Below are 22,617 nucleotides of genomic sequence, written 5' to 3'. Positions count from 1 at the left end.
TCTCTGATGGAGCAGAGGTGCTTTAATGATTTTCCTATGAGTATATATAGGCTGTGATACAAGAAACTTCTTTCGGGAATGATAGAGATCAGAAAACCGAACGTGCAGCAACCATTACCAAGGGAACAAGGGGTAATGTTAGTCACAAGGTCAGGAGGCAATCCACATCTCAAGAAAGGGGAGCAAGACTAAGCAGTTTTGTCCTAAAGAGAATGTTTACTGAGGGAGACCAAGCCCGCCTCACACAGTGACCTCAGTCCCCGGGAGCAGCGTGCTGTTCCGCTTGAAGAGGGAGAAGGACTCAGGAGAGACAGCACGTAGGAGTCCTCCCGTCAAACACTCCCTGACACTAAACAAACTTCCTTGCTGCCAATGATGCCCCTAAACATAATACTGAATAGGTAACTATCTACTTAAAACTTAAAAATAAAATTTAGATTTAGTAAATATTCATATGTTTTTCTATAAAGTACGTCAGTTCACACCTCCATTATGACTTTTCAGTGTGAATCATCTGGGTTTTCCACATCTGTGTTAGCTGCTCCGTCATGTCCAACTCTTTTCGATTCTATGGATTGTAGCCCCCCAGGATCCTCTGTCCATGGAATTGTCCAGGCAAGGATACTGGAGTGGGGTGCCATTCCCTTCTCCAGGGCATCTTCCCGACCCAGAGAATGAACCCGGGTCTATTGCAGGCAGATTCTTTACCATCTGAGCCACCACGGAAGCCCTTCCACATCTTACACAACACTTACTGTTGTCTGCCTTTTCAACCCTGTCCATTGTGCAGAATATCTGATTCCCCGATGACTCAAAAAGCTGGAAGTCAACTTACATGAATATCCCTTTTAACAAAATGTCTCTTAAAGTAAAAATTCAGCATAAGTCAGTTAATTGGGCTTCATTGATGGGATTGAGCCTCCTGTAACCCACTGGACTGGAGATGCAATTTTTTACTTCCATTGGCAAATATATATATATATATATGTATGTATGTATGTATGTATATAGAGAGCATATATATTTAAATATATATTATAATTATATATATATATATGTATGTATGTATGTATATAGAGAGCATATATATTTAAATATATATATTTTATATATATATATATATATATATATATATATATATATATATATATCCCCATCCCTCTGTTATATGTTTTTTAATCATTCCAAATAGAAATCATTGATAGAAGCATATCAACATAGATACAGCTTGTGGTAGCTGGAATGTTCAATAATGGTTATTGCATTCATAATTCTCTTTTGACCAGTAAAAAATGAGGCCCATGGAGGAAGTGATTTGTAGAAGGTCACAGTTACTCTAAGTTGAGTGTTCATACAGACACAATGTTATTGAAACTGCTACTCCAGTTCATAGTTTATTTCTAGAGAGGTTTTCAAACTAAGTTAAATTTGCTGCCTCTGAAGAAAGAGTCATATACTTATCAAATCAATGAGAGCTATTACAGTTTTGATTCAACAAACTCTGCTAACTAACTTTTCACCAGTATGAGCTCATGGCTTATATCATTCTATATATGACCTAACTACCATCACTGGTTATACTTATTTGTGGAGATACAGATTGTAGAGTAGAAAGAAGGAGCTGTAAGAAAAGAATTCACCTAAGTTACAATCTTAGCTAAGTGCTGAAGAATTGATGCTTTGGAACTGTGTTGCTGAAGAAGACTCTTGAGAGTTCCTTGGACAGCAAGGAGATCCAACCAGCCCATGCTGAAAGAAATCTGTCCTGATATTCATTGGAAGGACTGATGTTGAAGCTGAAACTCACTTTGGCCACCTGATGCAAGGAGCTGACTCATTGGAAAGGACCCTGATGCTGGGAAAGACTGAGGGCAGGAGGAGAAGGGGATGACAGAGGATGAGATGGTTGGATGGCATCACCAACTCAATGAACGTGGGTTTGGGGGGACTCTGGGAGATGGTGATGGACAGGGAGACCTGGCATGCTGTGGTTCATAGGGTCGCAAAGAGTCAGACACGACTGAGTGACTGAACTGAATTGAACTGAATGCCGTCCGACCATCTCATTCTCTGTTGTACCCTTTTCCTCCTGCCTTAAGTCGTTCCCAAATTCAAGGTCTTTTCCAACCATTTGACCCTTTGGATCAGGTAACCCACATATTGGAACTTCAGCTTCAGCATCTGTCTTTCCATTGAATATTCAGGACTGATTTCTTTTAGGATTCACTGGTTTGATCTCCTTGCTGTCCAAGGGGCTCTCAAGAGTCTTCTCCAGCACCACAGGTTGAAAACATCGATTCTTTGGTCTCAGTCTTCTTTATGTACAATTCTTACATCTGTACATGATGACTGGAAAAACCATATTTTGACCATACAAACCTTTGTTGGCAAAGTGATGTCTCTGCTTTTTCATACTGTAAGCTTGTTGTAGCTTTTCTTCTTTTAATTTCATGGTTGCAGTCACCATCCACAGTGGTTTTGGGACCCAATAAAATAAAGTCTGTCAGTTTCCATTTTTTCCCCATCTATTTGCCATGAAGTGATGGGACCAGATGCCATGATCTTAGTTTTATGAATGTTGAGTTTTCAACTGTTTTTTTTTTTTTTTCACTTTCTTCTTTCACCTTCATCAAGAAGCTCTTTAGTTCCTCTTCACTTTCTGCCATTAGAGTGATATCATCTGCATATTCTAGGTTGTTGATATTTCTGCCAACAATCTTGATTTCAGCTTATGATTCATCCAGCCCAGCATTTCACATGAGGTACCCTGCATGTAAGTTAAATAAGTGGCATGACAATATATAGCCTTGACATACTCCTTTCCCAATTTTGAACCAATCAGTTGTTCTATGCCTGGTTCTAACTGTTGCTATTTGACCTGCATATAGGTTTCTCAGGAAGCAGGTAAGGTGGTCTGCTACTTCCATCTCTTTAAGAATTTTCCACAGTTTTTTGTGATCCACACAGTCAAAGGCTTTAGTGTGGTCATTTAAGCAGATGTTTTTCTGAAATTATCTTGCTTTTCCTGTGATGCACCAGATGTTGGCAATTTAATTTCTGGTTCCTCTGCATTTTCTAAATCCAACTTTTACATCTGGACAATCTATTCTTGTACTGTTGAAACCTAGGAGAAGTATTTTTAGCATCGCCTTGCTAGTATGTGAAATAAGTACAGTTGTGTGATAGTTTGAACATTATTTGCCATTGCCCTTCTTTTGGATTGGAATGTAAACTGACCTTCTTGGCAAATAGAAGTGGATAACGTGGAAACAATTACAGATTTTATTTTCCTGGGCTCCAAAATCACTGGGGACAGTGACTGCTGCCATGAGATTAATAGATGCTTGTTCTTTGGCAGGAAAGTGATGGCAAACCTGGATAGATTATTAAAAAGGAGAGACATCACTTTGCTGACAAAGACCTGTGTAGTCAAAGCTATGGTTTTTCCAGCCATCATGTATGGATGTGAGAGTTGGACCATAAAGAAGGCTAAATGGTGAAGAACTGATGCTTTTAAACTGTTGTGTTGGAGAAGAGTCTTGTGACTCCCTTGGACTGCAAGGAGATCAAACCAGTCAATACTAAAGGAAATCAACTCTGAATATTCATTGGAAGGACTGATGCTGAAGCTGAGGCTCCAAAACTTTGCCCACTTGATGCAAAGAACTGACTCATTGGAAACAACCCCGGTGCTGGAAAAGACTGTAAGCAGGAGGCAAAGGGGACACAGAGGATGAGATGGTTAGACAGAGCCATTCCCAAGATGGACATGAATTTGAGCAAACTCTGAGAGATAGTGGAGGACAGATGAGCTTGGCAAGCTGTAGTTCTTGGGGTCCCAAAGAGTCAGACACGAGTTAGCCACTGAGCAACATGGACAACAAGTAAAACATATTTCTTCCTCTTTAGACTTTGTGTAATAAGTCACTGCTGACAAATAACATGCTGGCATTTTCATTTTAATATGTTGTTTCAGGCTTATGATATGTGAGGTACATAGCATACAACACATCATGTACACTGAAGGGATATATAATGTTAGGGAAGAAGATCTAAGGGACAAACCTTGTAGATCCCATTACTGTGTTTCCAGACTTTGAAAAGTGTGTTTACAGGATTCTTTCTTGACAGCAACATAAACAGTCCTGATGGCTTGACATACTGCTATTTTTTTTTTAATAAATGGATAAATAAGCAGTTAACATAAATAAATTACTGGAATAAATACTAGAATTACCTAACATTCAGCTCTTTATGATAACTACTACTAAAATTCTGTTTAGAATAATGTTCCAGTACATGTTGCAGATACACAGAGAACCAATATCAATCACTGCAAATATAATACAATTCTAAACATTACCTTGTGTTTGCTTCTTATTTTCCTGTATACCAATACTTAAGATGATAACTTTCTCTTTCATTTAAAAGATAGCAATTGGGCTTTTTTTTAAATATTACCTGAGATAATGACTAATAATGCAAATGACATGGGTTTAATCCCTCAGTCAGGAAGATCCTCTGGAGAAGAAAATGGCAACCCACTTCAATATTCTTGCCTGAGAAATCCCACGGACAGAGGAGCCTGGCAGTCTACAATAGAGTCAGACACGACTTTGTGACTAAAAATAATGACAGCAAAAGGCTAATGCTAGGAACACCTCAGGAGATGGAGTTGTCTTTCCCAATGACCTTTAAAGAAGATCCAGGTTCTTCATCCCCCAACTTCCAATCATGAGTTTCTGTAGCTCTGTGGAGAGCACTGTGTCTGGTCTCTGCAATATTGGCAAGATAGAACATCCGAAGGATGATCACCAGCCTCTGCAGTGCAGTAGCAATCTAGTACATATGATCCTAAGTCTACTTAGTGGTATTATTGGGCAGAATTATAAGGAATAGACTATTCAAGAAGATCTGCCAATCCCTGTGATCCCTGTCTCTTATTCATTCAACTGAGGCTGGAGGCATGAAACAGAGATAGATTTCTTTTACAGTGAATATGCGTGTGAGCTAAGTAGCTTCAGTTGTGCCTGACTCTTAACAACCCCATGGACTAAAGCCCACCAGGCTTGACTGCCCATCGGATTCTCCAGGCAAGGATACTGAAGTGGGTTGCCATGCCCTCCTCCAGGGGATCTTCCCAGCCCAAGGATCAAGCCCACGTCTCTATTCCTCCTGCACTGGCAGGTAGGTTCTTTACCACCTGCGAGGCACAGGAAATATACTAGAATAAAGTGAAATAAAGGGAGGGGTTCTTGCTAGTGTATTTGGTAAATTTACAAGGACTCCTTTGTTTGATATTGCAAGGGGCCCTCGTTCATTTAATCAATAAGTGTTTTTGAATGGCATTCTGAAGCCCAACATAATAAATATCAAAATAGATAATGGATGAATGAGAAAGGAAAGGAACTTGTGTTTATCGAGCTTTGAAATACAACAAATGATTTTACATTTATTCTTATTTTTTATGAATTTATTTATATATGAAAGTATTTATTCACTACCTCTACAATTTTACATACTATGATGACAGAGTTATAGGGTGATACAAGTACATAAAACATGTCCAAAAAAACTATTTGACCCACTAGTATTTCCTTATTGCTTAGCAACTTTATTAAACCTGTTGTTTAAAAAGTGTACTGGAATCATAGGATGGTAAGTTGAATCGACATAGGTGGAGGGGTTGCTCGGTGAATGCTATCTCACAGGAGGCTTACCCAAGGAAAGAGGTATAAAAAGACCCTCTCTGCAAAACAGCAAAGTGACCACATTGCTCCCCTTTCTTAGTCTGAAGACAGATTAAGATAACTGATGACTACTTTCAACACTCACTTTAGGCACAGAGGTAAGTAATTGGGAATATCCAGAAGACTGTAATGATGAGACTACAAGCATCTATCAGTACCTGAGCTTCCGCTCCCCGAATCTTTACATGTGTAGTTTCGGTTGAAAACACTGTATCACTCAGAACGCAATTTAGTACTGATTACTTTTCCTATGGCAACTGTCACATCCTTATTCCTTAAACTGTAGATCAGTGGGTTTAGCATGGGGATGACAACTGTGTAGAAGACAGAGGCTGTTTTGTCTGTGTCCATGGAGTAACTGGAGCTGGGTCTGAAATACATGAACAGGAGCGTGCCGTGAAATATAGCCACAGCAGTTAAATGGGAAGCACAGGTCGAGAAAGCTTTGCGTCGCCCCTCGGCTGAGTTCATCCTAAGGATGGTTGCTATGATGCAGGTGTAGGAGAGGAGGACAGTGATAATGCTGGTCCCCACAACACAGCTACTGGATATGAACAGCATTATCTCATTGATGGATGTATCTGAGGAGGAGAGGGCTAGCAAGGCTGGGAAGTCACAGAAAAAGTGATCGATGACATTAGAACTGCAAAATGATAATCGAAATGTACAACAGGTGTGGATGGCAGAATCTACCAAACCTTCCACATAGACAACAGATATTAGCTGGGTACAGAGTTTTCTGGACATGGAAACTGTATAAAGAAGTGGATTACAAATGGCGACATAACGGTCATAAGCCATGACAGCCAACATGAGACATTCCACCTCTGCAAAAGTCCCCCAGAAATACATCTGCATGGCACACAAGTCAAATGGAATCCTTTTATGCTCAGATAGGAAATCAGCCAGCATCTTGGGAGAGACAGCAGAGGAGTAGCAGACATCACAGAAGGAAAGATTGCTCAGGAAATAATACATGGGGGTATGCAGTCTTGGGTCCACCTTGATCAGCAGGATCATCCCGACATTGGCAATCACAGTCACACCATAAACCAGCAGGAAGAGCAGGAAGAGGCCCTGCTGCACATGCCTGTTGTCTGACAGTCCTCGGAATGTGAAGTCAGGAGCCACACTGCAGTTCTCAGCAGTCATCCCTCAGGTATGTCGGGAAATTCCTGGCTGTGAAAGAGGAAATGGAAGTGGAGGTAAATATATCAATTTGCTACTTTTATAGATAAACTCTGGGTCCCTTTGTAGATTTCAGTAATCAAGAAAAGAGACAGACCTTCCTAGGACTGCATGAGGCCAACAGACCCTGAGAAATATTCTCCAATTTTATATTAATGAAAAAATAATGTTGCCAACAATGCATTTGCAAAGCACTGTACAGTTTTGCAGTGCCCTTGCAACCGAACTAAATCAGACTGTTTCTAATCCAGCTTGTGTACTATTTATGACCATGTTTGTGGCTTTCCTGAGGGCTGAGATGTAAAGAATTTGCCTACAATGCAGGCGACCTGGGTTTGATCCCTGGATCGGGAAGATATCCTGGAGAAGGGAATGGCTATCCACTCCAGCATTCTTGCCTGGAGAATTTCATGAACAGAGGATCCTGGTGGGCTCTACAGTCCATGGGGTCACAGAGTCAGGCACGACAGGGTGACTAACATTTTGCTGCTTCTGTCTAACACTAACAAAATGATGTGCTCTGAGCGAAGCAAGGGTCTCACAATTAGGTGGTTCACATAACTTGTCTTCTGACAAGATTGCTGGGTGTTTTGGCTTATTTTGTTTTTCAGTGATGTAGAAATGTTGTTCAGAGAAGGCGCTGGCACCCCACTCCAGTACTCTAGCCTGGAAAATCTTGTGGACAGAGGAGCCTGGTAGTCTGCAGTCCATGGGGTCGCTAGGAGTCCCACACGACTTCACTTTCACTTTACACTTTCATGCACTGGAGAAGGAAATGGCAACCCACTCCAGTGTTCTTGCCTGGAGAATCCCAGGGATGGGGGAGCCTGGTGGGCTGACGTCTCTGGGGTCGCACAGAGTTGGACTGAAGCGACTTAGCAGCAGCAGAAATGTTATATCCTGTGTTAGAGAAGAGTAGTAAGTAAGAAGCACAGGTGATGAATATGTTGCTCTATAATTCCCCCTTTGGAGAGGGCAGGACGATAGCCAGTTTCTGAATATAAGAAGTCTTCACTTCCCCATTAACCTCTCAAGTCCCTCCAACCTCAGCATAGGAGGGATAGATGGTTCATGATTCAGGACCTGCTGGGACAGAGAAGGTGGTGATTTTTGGAAAAGAGGGTGCAAGGGTCTCTATGAACTAAATGCTGAAATGCTGACCATTCTTCTGTTTGGAAGTTGCAGTTATACCAGGGAGATAATGAAGAGCATTTGAGATCCAGTTGCAGAGATGCTGGTAGCAAGGGTCATAGAGGCAAGAAAAAAAGCTTGGTTTGCTGCATGAGTCCTTTTTGCCCTAACCTACTCTCTTCCACACTTCGTATTCTGCTATAACGGTTTTGTAAGTCACATAACATAAATACTGTCATGGTCAGACTTCTGTAACCTCAGAGACATTCACGTCTGAGCTGTGGCCCCACTCCAGTTCCCTAAAAATTTTAATATTGTTTTATTGTTTCATTTGAGCCACATTTCTCTTCAGTATCACTGAGTTCTGCCTTTCTTTGGTTTAAGAATTATTTGTCTTTGGAAGGACAATGGAATTCTGTGTACAACTGTTATATTTTACCCAAACCAATTATGTGATATATAATGTCATCAGTTAGTCATTTCAGTCACTCAGTTGGGTCTGACTCTTTGTGACCTCATGGACTGCAGAACACCAGGCCTCCCTGTCCATCACCAACTCCCAGAGCTTAGTCAAACTCATGTCCACTGAGTCGTAGATGTCATCCAACCATCTCATCCTCTGTCATTCCCTTCTCCTTCACTTGTCCTCTTATGTCCTAGGAGAATTTAAAAAACAGGAGTTGAATGTAGATGAGGGATCGAGAAGAGCTTTGGAACAGTGGTCTAGTAATCACTGTCCAGGTTTCCAACCCTAGGACTTAACTGGTATATCTGCTTAGAAAGACATAATTAAGCAAAAATACTTTCCTTTAAAACTTAAAGCATTTATAGAAATATAATATGCATGTTTTATATAATGCATAATATAACAGGTAAATTTTTAAAATAGTAAAAAACATCTGACCATTTCCATAATGCATGTTTGCTCTTTTTTTATTCCCTATTTATATGTATTTAAAATAAACAAGTTGTACAGCTAACTAAAATAAAAATGTGTGTACTATTTCATATGTTCCTTTGTTTATATAAAATACCTTCTTTCAAAAAAACATTAAAAAATAAGGAAATCTCAAATATAAATCAAAGAAACAACAAGGATATCAGTACCTGTCCCAGAGCTCCTGACTTGTTCGTTGCATGCAGCTCTGTCTGCAGGAGGGTTCAGCACTGCCTCCTGCCTGACCCAGATTATATAATCATCTCTGAGTCTGGTCCCTGGGTGGTAAACCTTTAGTCTCTCAGGAATAAGTAACAGATATGATGTAATGTATCACCTGCTATTTCATACAAGTGAGCTGATTGCACATGGAACATAGACCTTTAGAGTAGTATGTCTTTGGTCCCCCTCTACCTTAATGCCCACATTGTACTTACTCAGAAACAATGAATGCCTCTCATCTGCAAGCACTCCTAATTTCCAGTTCACCAGTCCTTACATAGCCACTTAGTTTTCATTTACTACATTAGAAAACAAATGCATACCCGTTCACCCTCACACACTTACACAGACGCACAACCACCAACACTCTCCATTAAACACATTCATGAAACAAAGATTTTGCAAAAACATCAAAAATCTCAGCATATGTACATTCTGTAGGGATAACTAGGAGTTTCCTACACTATTTCACTTTTAGTTTTTAAATAAAAATGATGTTAGGATTTTGTGTGTGTACAGGGAAGCCTGATGTGCTTAAATGCATGGGGTCGCAAAGAGTTGGACACAGTGACTGAGTAACAGCAAGGCTTTTTATGTTATGCCATGATTACAGTCTGTTAGAAATAGTTTTAATAATTACTTAATTGGCATTGGTCACTTCCATTATATGGCAAGATTCATTAGTATAAAAGCAGATGGAGTCACCATGAAAGAAAGCCCACATAGAGTACAACAGCAACTTAGAAAACACTAATTTTCAGAAAATTAATAAAAAAAAAATTAACACATATAAGTACTGAAGAAACACAAATTTGACAAATGAAGAGTCTGAGAATGTTCCACAAATAAGGAGTATTAAACAGAAGTTTAAGATATAAAATGAAACTTGTGGCATTTAGGAAATCATATATATTGCTAGGATTGGAAGATAGGATAAATACAAACGGAATCACACAACATTAGTCAAACCAATTTTGATTTTCATAAATTATTGTGTATATGAGCAAATTTTCATGAAACCATTTTTTATTTTCACATTTCATCAGAGCCTCTTTCACATCTTTGATCTGTAGGCTGTAAATCAGAAGATTTAACATGGGAATCACAAGGGTATAAAACAAGGAGGTCATTTTGTCTTCGTCTAGAGAGTAGGAAGTACTTGACCTGAAATACATGAAGAGCAGGGTTCCCTAGAAAATTACCACAGCAGTTAGGTGGGAGGTGCAGGTGGAGAAAGCCTTGAACCTCCCTTCAGCAGAGTGGACCTTTATCACTGCTGGTATGATGTAACAGTAAGACACAAAGAGACCTGAAAGGGTAATTGGTTCAGCGAAGCCCAAAATGAGAAATATGACTAACTCACTGACCTGTGTATCTGAGCAAGAGAGCAAGAGGAGAGGAGGGACATCACAGAAGAAATGGTTAATTTCATTTGATCCACAGAAGCATAAGTGGAAGGTTAATATTCTATTTATCAAAGCATCTATAACTTCCACCATATACACCCCAGCCATCAGCAGCGAGCACACCTCGCCAGCCATCCTGACTGTATAAAGTAAGGGGTTGCTAATAGCCACATACCGATCACAGGCCATGACTGCCAACAGGAGCCACTCAGAACCTGCCAAGGGACAGGAGGTCAGGAATTGCAGAGCACAGCCATAGAAGGAGATAGATTTGTTCTTGATGAGGACGCCTGCCAGCATCCCAGGTCCAGTGTCTGTGGAATAGCAGAGGTCACTGAAGGAGAGGTGGCTGAGGAAAAAGTATGTGGGTGTGTGCAGCTGGGGGTCTGTTCTAACTAAAACAATCACACTGAGACTTGCAACAAGAATAATGAGATAAACAACCAGAAACGTGGTAAATAGAGTCCCTTTGATTACAGGGCTACTACTAATTCCCAAGAGAAAGAGTGCAACTTTCCCCATCCATTCTTCTTAATTCTTCTTGTAAAAATGCTCCAGAAATGACTGCGACAATGACAGACCCATGTTTTCACTCTTTCTGAGACAAAGTATTATCTGTAAACCAGATACAACTCATTTCAGTGCATTTTATTATGAGAAAATAGCCCATACAAATTTCCTCACTGTCTGATTTTAAAAGATTAAGTGTGGGATAGGAGTTTTGAGAAAGTCTGACTCTAAATTTGGATGTCAACTATGAGGTATGTGACTTGTTGGAACCTTCACTGCTTTATCTCAACAATCAGTTCTTACTGAAAGCTCATTGCATGTCAAACATAATATGAAAGTAACACTTGAAGACAAGGTTGAAGTATCCAACCTTATATTTTAAAGTTACCTATCCAACTATGAATACAAGTCATTACACTTCTTGAGTACTTAAGAATCATAATGTGTTTATTTGTTCATTTGCTTGTTCAATCGCTAAGATGTGTCTGGCTCTTTCAACTCAATGTTGAAGCCTACCAGGCTCCTCTGTCCATAGGATTCACCAGGCAAGGACACTGGAGCGGGTTGCCATTTCTTTCTCCAGGGCATCTCCCCAAATCAGGGACCAAACCCCCATCTCCTGAACTACAGGAGGCTTCCTTACTCCGGAGCCACCTAGGGAGCCCAGTTCACCTATTATTGTGTATTAAATAATGTCAGAATTAACTCTCTCTGATTTTGAAAGAATGAACAATATGGTTATTACTGTCTCTGCTCTACTCTTTAATGTAAATATTGAGCATTAGATATATTTTAGTAAAATGTTCTCCAGAAATATTTTGCTGCTTTGCCACATTATTATTACTTACGTGCAGGAGCAGTCTGGTGCCAAAGGACATGTCTCTTGACCAGATAAAGAAAAATTCTAGAAACAAGCAGAAGCAAAACACTTTAGCTAATGCATTTTTATCCCTTTAGATTTTAACCTGGCTTGTTCATTCAAAATAGATGGGACAAAATTAACAAACATATTTGATATGAAGTGAATTTGCTCAGTTGTGTCCGATGCTTTGTGACCCCATGGACTATAGCCTACCAGGCTTCTCAGCCTATGGAATTTTTCAGGCAAAAGTACTGGAGTGGGTTGCCATTTCCTTCTTCAAGGGATCTTCCTGACCCAGGGATCGAGCCCAGGTCTCCCGCATTGCAGGCAGGTGCTTTACCATCTGAGCCACTTCTGAGCTAAGCTTCTGTTTGTGTTTATGTTTATATGTATATGTATGTGCATATGTGTACTTGTGTGTCTCTGCTTTTTACTATGCTGTCTAGGTTGGTCATAAGTTTCCTTCCAAGGAGTAAGCATCTTTCAAATGGCTGCAGTCACCATCTGCAGTGATTTTGGAGCCCCCACACCCTGAAAATTCTGCCACTGTTTCCACTGTTTCCCCATCGATTTTCCATGAAGTGATGGGACTGGATAGGCCATGATTTTAGTTTTCTTGTTGAGCTTTAAGCCAACTTTTTCACTGTCCTCTTTCACTTTCATCAAGATGCTCTTTAGCTCTTCTTCACTTTCTGCCATAAGGGTGGTATCATCTGCATATCTGAGGTTATTCATGTTGATAAATACTGATATGATAAATATTGGTAAATGGCTCATAGCACATTTCTAAAGAGAGATATATCCAGGGAGGTGAAAAGTTGCTGCTTCTGTCTTTAACACAGAACTTTGTGCTTATTGAATTGTTGAACATTCATATCACTATTTTTTTACAAATATAGTTATACAGCCAATGAACCATATGCATCTCTCTATTTTCGACACTGGACATATGCTCAAATCTACCATTTGATTGTTATGTCATATTTGTACTTAAGTATTTCAGTGGCAGAGCTTCTCTGATGTCTCAGAAGATAAAGAATCCACCTGCAATGCGGGAGACATGGGCTTGATCCCTGGGTATGGAAGATCTCCTGGAGGAGGAAATGGCATGTCACTCCAGTATCCTTGCCTAGAGAATTCCATGGATAGAGGGGCCTGGCGGGCTCCACGGGGCCACAAAGAGTCAAACACGATCGAGGAGCTAGGTGCACACACACATTTCAGGGGCAGGGATGACGGGATCAAGATGCAGGAACGTGATTTCAGTAGAAGTCCACTGACGGGGCTCCCAGGGCGCAGTGGTGGAGAATATGCCTGTCAGTGCAGGGGACACAGAGACACGGGTTCAACCCCTCGGTGGGGAAGGTCCCCTGGAGGAGGAAATGGCAACTCACTCCAGTATTCTCACCAGGAGAGGTCCATGAACAGACGAGCCTGGCAGGATATAGTTCACGGTGCCACAAGAGTCGGACACAACTGAGTGACTGAGTACACAAACACACATCAGCCTTCTACACACTGTCGTTGATAACAATGCAATTGTATGATGACATCTTTTAATCAGTTATTGGTGGATATATGAGATGGAAGTGAGATAAGAAGGGGAGTATAGTGATAAGGATTGAAGCAGAGAGGCTAGAACACACCAAAGTCTTTAGTGCAGACTTCTTATTTTGCAAAATCTCAAGATAGAGGAGTTATTATACGTTCTTGTGTAGTTTTTTATTTTAGTTATTGATTCCTAAAGTAATTTTCCCATAATTCAACACTCAGAAAACTAAGATCATGGCATCTGGTCCCATCACTTCATGGCAAATAGATGGGGAAACAGTGGAAACCGTGGCTGACTATATTTTTGGGGGCTCCAAAATCACTGCAGATGGTGATTGCAACCATGAACTTAAAAGGCGCTTACTCCTTGGAAGGAAACATTATGACCAATCTAGACAGCATATTAAAATAGAGACATTACTTTATCAACAAAAGTCCATCTAGTCAAGGCTATGGTTTTTGCAGTGGTCATGTATGGATGTGAGAGTTGGACTATAAAGAAAGCTGAGTGCCAAAGAATTGATGCTTTTGAACTGTGGTGTTGGAGAAGACTCTTGAGAGTCCCTTGGACTGCAAGGAGATCCAACCAGTCCATCCTAAAGGAGATCAGTCCTGGGTGTTCATTGGAAGGACTGATGTTGAAGCTGAAACTCCGATACTTTGGCCACCTGATGCAAAGAGCTGACTCATTTGAAAAGACCCTGATGCTGGGAAACATTGAAGGCGGGAGGAGAAGGGGATGACAGAGGATGAGATGGTTGGATGGCATCACTGACTCGATGGACATGGGTTTGGGTGGACTCCGGGAGTTGGTGATGGACAGGGAGGCCTGACGTGCTGCGGTTCATGGGGTCGCAGAGAGTTGGACATGACAGAGTGACTGAACCTAACTGAAATATTAAAAAACAAAAACAAAAAAAAAAAGTCGATGGCATCCAGCCCCATTACTGCAAGGTGAATAGAAGGGGAAAATGTGGAAGCAGTGACAGATTTCCTCTTCTTGGGCTCCGAATCCCTGTGGATGGTGACTGCAGTCACGATAGCAGAAGACAACTGCATCCTGGCAGGAAAGCACTGACAAACCTGCACAGTGTGTTGAAAAGCAGAGATATTACTCTGCCAACAAAGTCCATAGAGTCAAGGATATGATCTTCCCAGTGGTCACATATGGTTGTGGGAGCTGGACTGTAAAGAAGGCAGAGTGACAAAGAATTGAAACTCTGGAACTGTGGCGCTGGAGAAGACTCCTGAAGGTCCCTTGGACAGCAAGGATACCAAACCTGTCAATCTTAAGTGAGATCAACCCTGAATATTCACTATAGAAGGACTGATGCTGAAGCTGAAGCTCCAATATTTTGGTCATCTGATGCGAACAGATGGCTCATTGGAAAAGTCCCTGATGTTGGGAAAAATTGAGAGCAGAAGGAAAAGAGGGCATCAGAGGATGAGATGGCTGGATGGCATCACTGATGCCATGAATGTGAACTTGTGCAAACTGGGAGATGGTGAGGGACAAGGAGGCCTGGTGTGCTACAGACCATGGGGCTGCAAAGAGTCAGACACGATTGAGTGACTGAACAACAATAATGACATCATGATGATGCACGATACTAATGTCCTGTCCTTTGGTCTTTATAACGATATTAATGTCCTGTCCATTGATCCTTATAGCCTTCTTTCCTTCCTTTTATCGAAGCTTTATTCAGTTAAAATTGACAAATAGTACATATGAAGTATTGAAAATGAAACTCTGATTTATTGTGAAATGGTCACCACGGTATGGTTAATAAACGATTCATTAATTTATACAGTTAACATTTTGAGTGTGTGTATAATGAGGACCATTAAGATCTACTCTCCTCGCGAATTTCAAGTTTATAGCACAGAATTAGTACCTAGAGTTGTCATATACATTGGATATCCAGAACTTATTCACTGAATAATAGTAAGTGAATAATAGTACGTTTGGTCATTATTACTGATTTTGCCCACCTTTGAGACCCTGGAAAAAGCGACCAATGAACTCTCTAATTCTATGAGTTTGAACTTTTAAGATTCAACATATATGTGAAACTCTACAGTATTTACCTTTATCTGTCTGCCTGTTTTAGTCAGCATAATGCATTTATGGTTCTTCCATATGTGGTAAACAAAGCTTCTTGAATTCTAAAAGACACAGTCTTGTCCCTCTCAAGACCCATCTAATTGTCAGTTCCTCTGCCCACTATCATTTTATCTCTCAAGTAGAATAATTATTAGATCTAAGACTGAATATATTGATCAAAAGATACACTAGTTTTAGATTTCATCTTGGATTTAAAATCCTCATTTTTTCTTTCATAATGATTTTCAGATTTCTTATAAGTTATATAGCTATTTAATCAATTAATGATTTTTATTAGTATTAGCTTATATTCATTAGTATAGAAAGCACAGTGTATGCCATAGAACATAAAGAGACTCAAAGATTTCTCAGGAAATACAAAAATTCTTAAGGTAGCTGAAATATTATTCAAGCAAAAGAATAAGTCAGCAAAATTTGACAAAAGTAGAAAATTCTGGAAAGTTTTCATCAAAGAGAAAGTACCATATACAAATTCTTGATACATGAAATATGCAATATTTCAGAACTGAAATATTTCTAAAACTTAGGCTTAATAACAACAAATTCTCATCTGAACTATTTAGGACAGCTTTGTTTCACTTGCATCGCACAGTATAAGTTTATAAAAACAAAAACCACAATATGTGTGTAATTGTGACTATAAGAGTGTGTGAAATATAAACCTTTAAAATCATATTTAAAGTTTCAGTTTTTCCAGGGCCTGTTTCACATCCTTGTTCCTTAGGCTGTAAATCAGAGGGTTTAGCATGGGAATCACGAGGGTGTAAAACAACGAGGACATTTTGTCTTCATCTAGAGAGTAGGATGAACTCGGCCTGAAATACATGAAAAATACAGTTCCCTGGAAAATTGCCACAGCAGTTAGGTGGGAGGCGCAGGTGGAGAAAGCTTTGAACCTCCCTTCAGCAGAGTGGATCTTCAAGACTGATAGGATGATATAACAATAAGAGACAAGGACTCCTGAAATGGAGGTCAGTTCAACACAGCCAAAAAAATGAATAATGCCTGTTCATTGACCCGTGTATCAGAGCAGGAAAGGGAGAGAAGTGGAGGTAAGTCACAAAAAAAGTGGTTAATCACATTTGACCCACAAAAGCATAAGTGGAATGCTAATGCCGTGTGTATCAAAGTGTCTGTCATCCCCAGCAGGTAAACCCCCGCCATGAGCAGGGAGCACAGCCTGCTGGACATGCTGACCGCGTAGAGCAAGGGGCTGCTGACGGCCTCGTACCGGTCATAGGCCATCACTGCCAGCAGGAGACACTCAGAGTCTATAAAGCTAGAGAAGACCAAAAACTGCAGAGCACAGCCATGGAAGGAGATTGATCTCCTTTTGGCTAAAAGGTCCTCCAGCATCTTGGGGCCGATGGCTGTGGAGTAGCAGAGGTCACAGAAGGAGAGGTGGCTGAGGAAGAAGTACATGGGTGTGTGCAGCTGGGGATCCATCCTAATTAAAATAATCATTCCGAGATTTGCCAAAAGGTTAATGAGATAGATAATAAAAAGCATGATAAATACGATCATCTTAACTTCAGGCTTATCCGTAATTCCCCACAATATGAACTCAGTTAAGGATGAGCAATTTCCTCTTTTCATTCTTCTGTCTTCTTGTCTAAACTTTTGAGGAAATGAACAAGAAAATGATGCACGTAAGGGAACCACTTCGGGGCATTCACAAAATATCTGCAGGGAAGAGCACAATTTATTTCTGCAATGGTCTTTTTAAAATATATTCAGATTGGTGTTTCTAACACCAGTGTTTTTTGCACACTATTTTGAAGATGTGATGAGATATCAATTCATCCAAATATCCTTCTTGATACAAGGAAGGTAGTGCTCAGAGAGCCTGAAGAGCTCATGACAGCAACCAGTCAATCCTAGAGGAAATCGGCCCTGCTTATTCACTGGAAGGACCGACTGATGCTGAAGCTGAAGCTCCAATACTTTGGCCACCTGTTGCAAAGAACCAACTCATTAGAAAAGATCCTATTGCTGGGAAAGATTGAAGGCAAAAGAAGAGGCAGCAGAAGATGCGATGGTTCGATAGCATCACCAACTCAACTGATGTAGATTTGAACAAACTCTAAGAGGCAGTGATGGACAAGGAAGCCTAGAGTGCGGCAGCCCACGGGGTCACAAAGAGTCAGATATGAGTTAGTGACGGCACAGCAACAACATGGACAGTAGCATACCTCAGAAATTACCTCTGGATTTACACAGAAGTTTCTCAACTGCCTAGCTCGGCTATTTTTATTATTATCAGATTGGTAGCAATACCTCTTTAAAGAATGCCCGTTGATCAAGTCATTTTCTGAGTGTGTGCCCGCATGCATGTCCTGACGCTAAACTCTGACTCGTTGCGTCCTCATGGACTGCAGCCCTCCAGGCTCCCTGTCCATGGGATTTTCCAGGCAAGATTCTTGTCCCATGGAGAAGGAAGCCTGGTGAGCTGCAGTTCGTGAGGTCGTAACGAGTGAGACAGGACTTAGCGACAGAGCATACACTCAGAAGATGGCTAAGTCAGTGGGCCTTCTTTAAGGAGGTATTGCTATCTCCTTGATAATAATAAAAAATATCCGAGATAGATAGCTGAAAAACTTCTATTTCTAGATGTTGTTCCTAACTTAACTACTGCCATAAGCTCTTTAATTTCTCTGAGCACTGTATCTTTGTATTGAGAAGGATATTTAGATGAATTGACATCTCGTTACATTGCCAAGGCGGTGTGGAAAAAACACTGATGCTAGAGACAGCAGGCTGAAAGCATATGGATCACCATTTACTATGCTGGAAAAGTTCCTTGGATACAAACATTTATTCTCATCATCATATGGCACATAAAACATAATTTAAAATATCAATTATTAGTTTTACAATCTCTTAGTACACCATACACTGATAACAATGAAAATAATTGTTATTGATCCTAGTCTTTAGTGTTTACTGAGACATGAAATAAGTAACATTGAAACCTTTCCCTAAAAATCCATCACTGCTTTGCCACACGACTTATTATCTATTTATAGAGTTTCTGCTGCCAAAGGAGGAGTCCCTTGAACAAAGAAAAATGCTAAAATGCAGTGTAAACCACAGAACCTAACACCTACTATTGCATCTCTTTGGATTTTAATGGACTTTTGTATTATAAGAGTGGAAATAGGTTTAGGGACAATAAATTCCTCTGTGATACAAAGGTTTCTCTGTCTAGTATGTATGCATTATACATTTGCATGCAGATTATATGTCTCTGATGTATATGAGAACAGTGCGTGCATAAGGAATCCTTTCTTTTGACCTTAGTAGCTATGGGGCTTCACATGAAGATGAATGTGCACATTTTAATTTTTAAATTCACTCGTACATTATATTTTAAATAAAAGAGAACAAACCCACCAAGCCCCCTTTAAATTCACCTATATGCTACTCTGATTATAAAAGGAGTAATATCTTTCCTATAAACCAGAATCAAAATAAATTAATTTAATAGTTATATTATGGATTTTAACAAGCACAGAATCTGCCAGCTCTGAGAAGAAAATATTGTTCCTGAACATTAAATTACAGAATGTATTCAACTGAGTAAACAGGTATAAAATGTTTTATTTATAAATTGATTTTCCTCCAAATGGGAATGTTTCTGTCCTATGTTCTTTTAATCAGGACCTCAAAACTTACCTGAGATGAGCTGGCTTTAGGTAGCTGAGCAGTAAGCAGATAGCATTTTATTTTACCAGGTACTTTGGGACTTAAATCCCTGGGCCACTGCCTCTGGGTATTGTCACTGTACAAACATGTCATTAATTATGTTTCTGCTTCTGCATGTTGCCTCATGAATTCAGGGACAAATTTAACACAGGATGACCTTGTATACATCAATATTGTTACTAAATTAATCTAGCAAAAGGGGGGCTTCCTTCATAGCTCAGTTTGGTAAAGAATCTGCCAGGAGACCCGGGTTTGATTCCTGGGTTGGGAAGATCCCTGGAGAAGGAAATGGCAACCCACTCCAGTACTCTTGTCTGGAAAATCCCATGGACAGAGGAGCCTGGCAAAATACAGTCCATGGGGTCCCAAGGGTTGTAAACGACTTAGTGACTAAACCACCACCACCAAGGATGAAGCAGTGTGAGCTAATATAAAGAGAAATGTTTCCATAATATATGAAGAAAATATTTAAAATATTTAGAAACCTTGTACATATGACAAAGAACTTGTATCCAAATATACGAACTTTAATCAATAGTAAGAAATAAAAAACAAACAAAAAAAGTGAGCAAAAAAAAAAAAAATTGAACAAATACTCAACAAGATAACAAATAAGCAAGAGGTTAATGCTTAAGAATTTCATTCTTATGTGAATCAGTGGGTATTAAGGCAATGGCAATAAAGCCACAATAAGATAAGATGACCTAAATGTTAATGGGCTGAAATTAAATACTGATCATAACTAATTTTCTGTTTCACCTGAATTCTCATTTGCGAAATACACAGGATTTCTTATCAGTTTGGGTGTTTTCTCAGTTCTTTTCAATTTTTTTGTTTGTTTGTTTTTCTACTTTTTTCCTTATAAATCTGAGAAATTATTTATGCTAAAATTCATAAGTGTGGTACCTGTATAATTTTGTAAAAGTGATTCTTAATGTCAATTTTTAAAAATGCCTTTGTATATGTTATTGTCATTCTTGACTATGAGGAGATCAACTTTAAAATGCCACCTGTAACCTGTGGAGGTATCATTGAGGCAAATCTCAAACCACAATATAATTGCTAATAATTTTCCACTAAAATTAAGAAGGGTTCCCAGGTGGCTCAGTGGTAAAGAATCCAACTACCAATGCAGGAGACTCAGGAGACATATGTTTGATCCCTGGGTCAGGAAAACCCCCAGAGGAGGAGATGGCACCCCACTCCAGTATTCTTGCCTGGAAAATTCCATGGACAGAGGAGCCTGGCAGGCTAAAATCCAGGGGTTGCAAAGAGTTGGACATGACTGAACATGCACACACACACACATACACACAGACAGAATCAAGAAACTGATTATGTTTCAAAAGCATTTTTCTATCTTTATTTACTTTTCTGTTACAGATATGGTATATGTGCAATTGTTCTCAATTCCCTAATTCTACTCCTATCCAAATTAATTTTTCCCTCAGGTACATCCCAGTCATCAGGGAAGCAAATATCCCTTGGGTTACATTTTGTTAGCCAGAAGCAAGTGTTAATTTTTTAACAGGTCTGCTTCTCAAAAACACGTGGACTAACATCCTTTCTATCTTCCCCCATATAACAGTTTAAACCCAAGTTTGGGTAGCTACATTATTAATTGCAAGGTGGGTAACCTAAAATATCTCCCAATGGGATTGGTGCTTCATTAAAAATGGAGATTTTAAGTAATAAAAGAACATCTTAAGGAGAAAATGTATGCTTCAGATACAAATGAGGGAAAAAAAGGTCATTATTTGGGTTTTTCCTGGTGCCTCTGCTGACATGAAAACAATTTTATGTCAGCAAACACTACCCAAAGATGACCTTTTTCAGAATATAATGGTCAGTTCCCCCAACCTTGAGTAGAATGACACAGAGCTCACTGCATGGTCCAGGTCAAAGTCCAGGAGCGACCCCCGCTGCAGAGAGGGTGACCGGGAGGGCCAGGGGGTGGACGGATGCAGTACTGTCCTACAAGCAAGGCAGCGCTTTCAGTGATACGGAGACCGAGGATGTCCTGAGATGCTCTGGTGATTATGCTCACCTCAGTTTCACCGTTGTAGCCGCACGTTCCGGGAAACAAACTCACTCAGAAGGACAATGCAGATCGTGGAGTGCAGTTTATTACACCAGCGGGCCAAGGCAGAGTCTGCTCTTAGCCAAGGGCCCCGACCAGCATTTGTGAAAATCTTTTCTGCCCCATGTGTACGTGTCCGAACCCACCAGCCCAAATTCCTTGAGACTTACATAAACTAAGGAAGGGTAAATAAAATCCCAATAACCCCATGTGTCATGTGCTCAGACAGTTAAACAATTAGCCAATAATCAATAAGTCCAAGGTTACACTCTGATAGGTACAGAAAAATGTATGGCCTGTCTGGAGGAAGGGGTGATTAGTGTATGTGTTCTCTTAGGCGAGGAGTAACCTGGATACGATCTTCAAGATTCCCCTGTCTGGGGCGGGGGTGTGGGGGTCTTATCCTTCTGTTGTCATTTCCATAGACATTAAACTCAGAGTTCAGAGTCCATTGGAGAGGTGGCCGAGCCTGATCAGCATGGACAGGCCTACGATGGAGTCCAGGCCCTAAGAATTCCTTCTTCATCATAAATCTATATGAACAATCATTTTATATAAGAACATTTTAGACTTAAAAATAAATATTATTATTTTTTATAATCTCATAGAGAAAAAAAAATAAAGAGAGTGATTTTAAAGTATAATATAAATACAGAAAAAAATTTCTATCTAAAAATGCAGGCTGCAAAAAATCTTTCAAAAATAGAAAGATTCCTGCACTCAGAACCAAAAAAAAAAAAAAAAAAAAAAAATTACTAGATTCTCAGAAACTGTCCCTACATCCATCAGAAATTGATTTTCCATATGATATGTGAGTTTGTTTATTTTTAAGGTACATAGTTTAGATCATACAGATTTTACACTTTTATGTCTGACATTTTTCACTGAAGATTATGTTTGTGAAGTTTTCCCATGCTCTTGTATGAAGTTATTCTTTCTCATTGCTGTGTACTTTTCCAGCATACAAATTTATCATAAACTCATTTGTCTAATCTAAAGCAGGAGTCAGTAAACTTGACCTGTTAAGTTTTATTGGAGCTGTGACACACCATTTATTCATGTATTATGGATGGCTACTTTTGTGATAGAGGACAAAACAGTTTAGATATACCAAGATTTTATGGTCTACAAACCCTAAAATATACACTAT

The 22,617-nt window shown here is 39.8% G+C and overlaps 1 protein-coding gene and 2 pseudogenes across 1 annotated transcript; all 3 read right to left on the bottom strand.

The window, feature by feature from the left end:
* Positions 1–5,963: 5,963 nt before the first annotated feature.
* On the bottom strand, positions 5,964–6,902 carry LOC136175392 (olfactory receptor 5AR1-like). Its single transcript, XM_065945703.1, has one exon. It carries the CDS (start codon positions 6,900–6,902, stop codon positions 5,964–5,966), a length of 939 nt encoding a protein of 312 aa, XP_065801775.1.
* A 3,285-nt stretch (positions 6,903–10,187) lies between these two features.
* Positions 10,188–11,156, bottom strand: LOC136175391 (olfactory receptor-like protein OLF2; annotated as a pseudogene).
* Positions 11,157–16,358: 5,202 nt separating this feature from the next.
* Positions 16,359–17,278, bottom strand: LOC136174839 (olfactory receptor 5W2-like; annotated as a pseudogene).
* Between the last annotated feature and the right edge of the window lie 5,339 nt (positions 17,279–22,617).

This window comes from Muntiacus reevesi, chromosome 9 (genome assembly GCF_963930625.1).
Source record: "Muntiacus reevesi chromosome 9, mMunRee1.1, whole genome shotgun sequence".
In the NCBI taxonomy this organism is placed as follows: domain Eukaryota; kingdom Metazoa; phylum Chordata; class Mammalia; order Artiodactyla; family Cervidae; genus Muntiacus; species Muntiacus reevesi.
This window is presented reverse-complemented; position numbering and strand designations above follow the sequence as displayed.

Bases quoted from the DNA above. Each gene is read 5' to 3' on its own strand.
- LOC136175392 (XM_065945703.1), bottom strand. From the start codon at position 6,902: ATGACTGCTGAGAACTGCAGTGTGGCTCCTGACTTCACATTCCGAGGA.